Here is an 8,436-nt window from a genome sequence, read left to right as displayed (position 1 = left end):
GGAAAGAGTATTTACAGCAAATGCATGCATAGTATTGCAAGGAAACTGTCTATATGCATTGCATATAAGAACTCGATACAAATTCATGAAACATTTTCAGTAAGTGCAAGCTTTACTAATATTGCATGCATGAACTAACTCTCGCTGGGAAAGAAGCTTTACAGCATATTCATGCATGGAATTGCTTAGGAAAACTAACATAAGCTGATTATAGACGCTCTGACATATTCTTGTTATGCATGAAACATCTAACTTTTAGAACTGTCTTTGTGCATTGCATATAAGAACTCGTTTCAGATGCGTCAAAACTCTCGCTGGGAAAGAAGCGTTAGAACATATCGTGCATGGTATTGCTTTGAAACATTGCAAATAAGAAGTCGTTTCAAACGCATGAAACATTTTCTGTTAGTGCAAGCTTTACTTCTACTATTACTGCATGCATAAACTAACTCTAACTTTCATAAGTCCCTGTCAAGTGTGTATCTGGTGAGCACATCAAGACGAGAGAACTTGGGACCCTGGAGTAAATGTCAGGTCCAAATTTTAAAAACGGACAAAAGTGTGCGGAGATAAGGCCTTGGAGGATATATTTGGCCTCAGCCTCCGAGTGCCACGGAGGAAACATGTAACTAACTCTTGCCAATGACTGACGATCTAGAAGGATCAGCTATGGCTGCCACGCATACCTTCAGAGTGGAGGAAGATAACCCTGCGGAGAAGTGCTCTTGCAGAAACTCTAGAACTTTACCAGCTCGGCAGTTGACTGGGTCTTGCAGTCGCTGTCCACACCAAGAAGTGAAAAGTTTCCACTTCAAGGCATACAGTTTCCTCGTGGTGGGAGCTCTGGACAGGAGTATGGTCTCAACAACCTCAGTTGAGAGACCGGATGCTAGGAGCTGTGCCTCCTCAGGGGCCACGCCCACAGTTTCCATAACTCCAGACGGGGGTGAAGGATTGGACACAAATAGATCTACTTCCGCCTGTACGAAATGCATCCATAGGATCTCCACCACCTCTGGGTGGAGCCTCCATTCCCCTGGCCTCAGCCCCTGTCTCGACAGGATGTCTGCTCCCTGATTGAGGTGCCCAGGGATGTAGACGTCTCTGATTGAGACCCCTCGGCCCTCGGACCACACAAGGATCTGGTGCGCCAGCCTGTAAAGGGGGCGCGAACGCAGACCTGGTTGATGTAGCCACTCATGACCGCTCCTTAACCGGTGAGGGGCGCGTCCGTCGCTAGCATTAAAGCGGCGACAAGGAGCTCCCAGCACCAAGCCCTGAGTCAAGAACCAAGGTTTCCTCCACATGTCTAAGGCACCTCCGCATGACCTTGAGCATGCTAAGCGGGTTTCCCCTCAGGGAGAACCCCTTGGTCTTAAGCCACCACTGTAGGGGTCTCATGTACAGCAGGCCAAAAGGTATCACGTTGGATGCAGCTGCCATCAGACCCAGCAGTTTTTGAAACTGCATGACAGTGAGTGACCGCCTTCTCTCACTCTCGCGACTGCAGTGAGGATCGACGCTTTTCTTGGCATTTAGTCTTAACCCCAGCTCTTTCATGTGAGCGAGAATGACATCTTGATGCTGAAGTGCCATCTGCTCCGACTGAACTAATATCAACCAATCATCGATGTAGTTGAGTATACGGATGCCCTGGAGTCGCAGAGGAGCCAGAGCAGCATCCGCACACGTCGTGAAAGTGTGGGGTGAGAGTGCAGCAGTTTTTGAAACTGCTTGACAGTGAGTGACTGGCCTTCTCTCACTCTCGCTACTGCAGTGAGGATCGACTCGATCGACACATGCCTGCATCGTGGTCGAATCCCATACCACGCCAAGATAAGTGGTCCTCTGTAGTGGAGAAAGCACACTTTTCTTGGCGTTTAGTCTTAATCCCAGCTCTTTCAAGTGAGTGAGAACGACATCTCGATGCCGAACCGCCATCTGCTCCGATTGAGCTAATATCAAACAATCGTCGATATAATTCAGTATGCGGATGCCCTGGAGTCGCAGTGGAGACAGAGCAGCATCCACACACTTCGTGAAAGTACGGGGTGAGAGTGCAAGGCCGAAGGGAAGAACCCGATACTGGTAAGCTTTGCCCCCAAAAGCAAACGTCAGGAACTTCCTGTGATGGGGAAGGATGGAGATATGGAAGTATGCGTCTTTTAGATCGATTGTGACAGTGCTCGGACCTGATCTGAGACACGACTTGCTTGATAGTGAGCATCCTGAACTTCAGCCACATGACAATCTAAAATGGGACACAACCCTCCATCCTTCTTTGGAACGATGAAGAACCGGCTGTAGAGCCCGGACTCTCTGTCGAGAGGAGGGACAACCTCGATGACCTCCTTCCTCAAGAGAGTGTTTACTTCTTGTTCCATTGCCAGAGCCTGCTCGGGGCCCACCAGAGTGGGAATGACCCCGTTGAAACGAGGCGGAGGAGAACCGAACTGGATTCTGTAGCCTCTTTCTACAGGGTGCAGGACCCATTGAGACACATTTGGCAGAAGTTTCCACGCTGCCAAATAGTCTACTAAGGGAATCAGTCTCTCGAGACTGACCTCTGGTGTAATCAGAGCGGCTAGCTCGGTGCCCTGAAGCGGCGGACCGGCAGGGGACGGTCGAACTAGCTGCTCTAGAGACCTCCGAAGAGGTAGCGAGCCTCTTAGTACCGCTACGTTTCTGGGAGGTGACTGAGAGAAGCGCTTGCCGGAGACCGCTGCGCCCTGAAGCACTGTGGGTGGCAGGGTTGGCAGACCAATCTCCTGAGGGTACTGAGGAGAGACGGGCACCATATGATGAGGTGTACACCACTGTTCCTCAGAGGGGCCTGCCCTCAGAAGTCCTAAGCCACAAGCGTCAGGACTTCTTGGCCGAGGCATTCTTAAACGTAAGAACGGTCTACAGATCCGGCTTCATAGAGCGTCTTTCTGTTTATGTGCCTCCCTGTACGAGGAGCTGGTACACGGAGGGGGCTGCTCCAGCCCCACAGCCCCCAGAGCAAGAGAGCGGCGAGGGAGGAACCGATGAAACGCCGCGGCTTGTTTATGAGCCTCCTGGTACCTGTAGACGATGGAATTGACGGCGTCGTCGAACAGGCCAGAAGGCGCAAGCGGGGCATCCATGAGGAAGACCCTGTCCTTCTCTTTCATATCAGACAGGGTCAACCACAGGTGTCTCTCCGCCGCCACCAGTGCTGCCATAGACCTGCCGATGGTGTGGGTGGTCTCTTTGGTGGCACGGAGAGACAGATCAGCGGTTCGTAAGTTCTGTAATGTCCTCAGACTTACAGTAATCTCCTCGCCCTCATCCAGCTCTTTCAGCAGGTCAGCTTGGCAAGCCTGCAACACCGCCATGGTGTGCAAGCAAGTGCCAGCCTTACCCGCTGCCGTGTACCCCTTGCCGACCAGCGGAGCGGGCTTCTGATCCCAGAGATCGGGCGCTGGATCTGGTGGGTGAGGAAGAAGAAAGGGACTCGCCCGTCTCCATTCCCTCCACCAGATCCATCTACGATCCCCACGAGCGCAGCCGCCACTCCACCTCAGCGGAAGTGGGGCAGGCACCACGAGCAATGCTGGTGAAGGCTCCCTCCTCGAAGAGAGCCTTCCGGGAGCTAAGCTCAGTCAGCTCCCTCGAGAGATGACTCTGCGTGCTTCGCTCCCAAGCAGACAACGTACAGACTGTGTGTGTTCCTCCCTGCCTGCGCTACATTACGGGTGGGGATACACACAGTCTGTGCGTTGTCTGCTTGAAATGCTGTCTGCTCTCGCCCAAGTGTTTAGTCTTATTGTTCGCTTTTGGCATTATGATGGCTTATAGTGAGGGACAGACAACACTAAATAAGACTCACAAACGGATAGTCAGACTGACACACACACAGAGCGCTTGCTGAATGACAGAAAGCTGCCGCTGTATCCACCCCGCCTGTGATGTCTCGCCCATCCATTGGACTGATTACACATGTGATTCAGAGCGTGGTCACACTGAAGGCATTCCCATAGCGTTTCGACGCAGCTTGAGTTCCTGAAAAGGAACTAATTTCTGTTGTAGATTTACAGCTGACAAATTTGCAATGAAATTAGCAATGAAAAGATGTGGACAGTTATTTTTGTGGTTAACCTTATTGCAAGTGCGTTTGTAGGAGTTTCCCGTTCAGATGCAAAAATGTATGGGAGGAGAGTATCTAAATAAATCATGCAATGTGGTTTACTAAATGTTGCAATAGTCAATGGCATTTGGGATCTCACAATAATTTGTCCTATTTAGAAAATCTGGCCCATAGACATCTGTTACAACCATCCCCAGCCTCCCCTATATTTATAACCCACATATATCCTGTTTCATCTGACTTGATGGATTTTTGTTTACTGAGCTTGTTGCAATACATTGTGGAGTTTCTTAAAGTGCCATGAAACCTCCCTGTTTCAGCAGTTTTTCACACCTCTGATTTGAAAAGCGTTCCAAAAAGGGGCGGTGTCAGCTGTAATAAGGTGGGAGGGTAAGAAAGAGGAAAGACGGAAGGGATTTTTAAAAGAAGGTGATCAGCAAACCCAGATTCCACAAGTCCCACATTCTCAAAGCTTTCAAAGTAGAAAATATTTCTTACGCAAATATTTTTCATTGGTGTTAGTAGTCCACAGTAAGCCAACTGCCTGCACCCAAACTTCAGCTCTCGTTGTGTCACTTGGAAACGCAAACAAAATTTTATGTTGTCGCACTTAAGAAACGAATACTTACAGCCCATGTCTCTGAATGATGACAATGGGGGATGACAAGTGTCAGAAGTGATATTTTATAATGCAGTTATTATTCATTCATAATAGTCTGCAGTGATTAGATTGAACAAGCTCTTTCTCATGAATAATTGCGGAGAAACCGATGACATAGACACATACACTCCAGTCACGGGAGCCAATCACCACTCTGAATGAACACATATACATAATATTTCGTGACGTTGCTTCAAAAACAAAAATTTTCAGAAAAATGCTAAATAACAAATTTCCACTTGCTAATAAAATATAAGTTATATTAATATTTTCATCAATGTACAGTCTATACAGTCTACATTTCTCAAAAAATCTATTTTAGAAAAAATGCCCCATTCCCATCCAGTGTAGACAAAGTGTTAGTGACGGGAGTACGTCACAAACATTTTAAAATGCTGTCTTGGTAGGCAGCTTAGTAGTTTTTCGTACAGAGCTAATATAGAAGCAGTCAGAGAAAAGCCATTTAGACAGACATAGAGACTAAACACTGAGATAGGACAAAAGAAGACACTAAAACAGGGTACTGAGTCACCCCTGAATAAATGACTTGAAAATAAGAAATGTATTTGCCTCTGCTTTCAATCCATGACATATGTCAAATTAACAGCACGGCTCGCTATTTGTCTCCATAGCAGGGTGGAAATGCAGTTGGCTATATTAATCTCTTCTTGGGCGGCACTGCTTAGAAGACTACAGCTGGTGCTCTAATAATGAACAACAACGGGACTGAGTACACTTGACGTACCATTAGCTGTCCTTTCCTTTCATTATAGCTAATAAATGTGCTTTGTATGAGGGGGAGCCGGTAATGCCAGGGCCCGTGTGTGTGCGGGCAGGGAGTAAATGGTTGTGGCACTGTGGATCCTAATGGATATAATGTGATACAGTGGGTTCATAATTCAGGTTGGGATGCAGGGTGATTAAATCTTCATTACCAGCAGACTCTTTCCTCTCTTGTAATTTATATTACTCTTTCTTTTAAATGATGGATGGAGCCAAGCAGTTTATGGCTATAAAAACAAAGCATGAGAATCAGCAAATCCAGCTAAGAAGAGAAAAGAGGACGGAATATCTGTAATGAAAATTACTTGTGATTGTTCTAGGAAAAGCACAACAAAATCTAGTGAAAATATCCAAATATTCTAGTATATATGGAATTGAATAAACAGTGTGTAGGGAACACTTAGCACATACTGTTTAAACAGGACAATAGGCACATAAAGTAAAGTTCATAAAGTTCACATTATAGCACGTTTGGCCTGGCTTGTCAAGTCTGCCAAAGCTTGACTCCTCACTGCTGTTTACTCTTGCCTCTTGGCTGTTTGACACAGAGGTGAGGTGTCAAAATGGCAGTCTGGGTACACAATCTGCACAGTTGAAATCAAGACAAGTTGTTCTCATTGGCAATTCTTTCAAAAAAAGCAGTTTACTCACAAACAGGGAACTCAATTTAAAGGGTTAGTTCACCCAAATGCATCCTTATGCGTTTTACTCACCCCCGATGCATCCTAGGTGTATATGACTTTCTTCTTTCAGACGAATCCAGTTGGAGTTATATTAAAAATTACGGCTCCGGGGGGTGAACAAAGGCCTCCTGTAGTGAATCGATGCGTTTTTGTAAGAAAACTATCCATATTCAAAACGTAATAATCACTTGAATCTAGCTTGTGCTCACTGTTGTAAAACGGAAGCGGTTCCGGGGGAATTACGTATGAGGTCAGCTTTGCACGTGCGCCGCTCAGAAGTGACGCACGCGGAGAGATCGAAACAAAACAACGGTCACTAATTAGAAGTACAAAATGAGGATTTGTAAAGAAGAATGTCGGAGGATTTCGATATAAGCCAAGAGGAGACTTGTTTTCCTTTGCTAAAGTAAGGAAACTTTGCTTCTTTTGATCCTGTAAACAAACGTTGGTTTTCACGAGACTCACTGGCGCATGTGCAACGCTGACCCCATACGTCATGCTCCCGGAACTGCTTCTGTGTACAACTGCTGGTGCAAGCTAGATTAAAGTGATTATTACATTTTGAATATGGATATTTTTCTTACAAAAATGCATCAATTCGCTACAAGAGGCCTTTGTTCACCCCCCGGAGCCGTGTGAGACACTTTATTTAATGGAAAGGTGCTTTTTATTTCACGTCTTTTGGACATAAGCAATGCAACACCCGCTGAGTGCAACGATAGAGCTTGAAAGATCAAAGACAATTTTTAATATAACTCCGACTGGATTCGTCTGAAAGAAGAAAGTCATATACACCTAGGATGCATCGGGGGTGAGTAAAACGCAGCCTAATTTTTATTTTTGGGTGAACTAACCCTTTAAGTTTTCATTTTACCAAAGGTGACTGGTAATGGAAAAAAAATATTGAAAAATAATGTCAAAAGACAGCTTTTACATCAGGTACTAAAAATTATCCTGAACTATTGAACTCACTCGCTTTATGTCTTTTCCAAATGTCTCACTGAAGCTGGTCCCCAAAATCTCAAACTGAACATGGGAATTTGATCCATTGTCCATGAAGTCCATAATTCCGGTGAGACCAGTTATATGGCCCTGTGGGAACAAAACTGTCTGAATCAATACACAATAAAGCAACACAGTAAAAAGAACTGAGCCAGATCAAAGTGCAATGTGCTGTACCCTTTATACACTGCATTTTACCAATTACAATTTCAAAACTTTAGGCTTCCTTGGGCTTGACAATAAGAATTGCCATATGGCCTGGGGACACTGGGAGAGAGGTTTGGCTCAGTTGGCATTATCACCATTTTCCCAATAAGGCCAATGCTGTATTATAAGTGTGGTCATACATCTAGAATAAGTTCTGGTTTTTAGAAACAGCTGTATCTCAAGTTTTTTATAAATTAATAAAAAAATGTAATTTACTGATTTAAGTTGCACAAACTACATTCCATAATGTGCTTCATAGAATATACAGCATGTCACAGTAAAAGTTTAATTTGAGTTGGACATGAACAGGACAAATGATAACCTTCAGTATGCTAGTCAGATAATCATAGATAAAAATTTGTTACTGGGTCTGATGGATTCTCTGAATGATTTATTAGTATGATTCAAACCAAAAACTCTCTTTTTTTCTGAATAGGTTTAATTCATTACATTTATATAGTGCTTTTCTAGGCACTCAAAGCGCTTTACATTGTCAGGGGGTATCTCCTCATCCACCACCAGTGTGCAGCATCCACCTGGATGATGCGACGGCAGCCATAGTGCGCCAGAACGCCCACCACACACCAGCTTATTGGTGGAGAGGAGACAAGGTTTCTTAGTGGCAACTTAACTCAGAACACGAAACTCTCAACGGAAAAGAAAAGAAACTAAAGTAAAGAAATAGAAGTAAAGTTTGACGAGACTAGGTGGCGTTTCTCCTCATGGTTTTGGAGGAGCTGGCGTGTAAGCCAGAGCACGCTCAAAGAGCGCAAAAAGCGATGACTGAAAAGTATGGCTAGAAGCCATGACCAAAAAAGCTAAAGAGCTAAAAAGAGGAAAACTAAAAGCTAGAGGCAAAAAGCGAAAAAAAAACATGACTAAAAGCATAATTTGATGGTGTCCTGAGTATTTAAACCGGGTTGTTGGCCACATCCCAAATGGTGTTTTGACCAATTAGACACTGTCTTAGCTCGGGGTGTTGCTATATT

The 8,436-nt window shown here is 45.1% G+C and overlaps 1 protein-coding gene across 1 annotated transcript in view; it reads right to left on the bottom strand.

The window, feature by feature from the left end:
* Window positions 1–8,436, bottom strand: part of grid1b (glutamate receptor, ionotropic, delta 1b) — a 484,036-nt gene that overhangs the window by 57,589 nt on the left and 418,011 nt on the right. Inside the window, exon 8 of the mRNA XM_016439916.1 lies at window positions 7,211–7,330. Coding sequence (XP_016295402.1) covers window positions 7,211–7,330 — 120 coding nt within the window. The remainder of the gene's footprint in view (window positions 1–7,210; window positions 7,331–8,436) is intronic.

Source organism: Sinocyclocheilus anshuiensis, unplaced genomic scaffold, assembly GCF_001515605.1.
Source record: "Sinocyclocheilus anshuiensis isolate Anshui unplaced genomic scaffold, SAMN03320099.WGS_v1.1 scaffold151, whole genome shotgun sequence".
NCBI lineage: Eukaryota > Metazoa > Chordata > Actinopteri > Cypriniformes > Cyprinidae > Sinocyclocheilus > Sinocyclocheilus anshuiensis.
The sequence above is the reverse complement of the archived record's forward strand: the minus strand, read 5'-3'. Positions and strand labels throughout refer to the sequence as shown.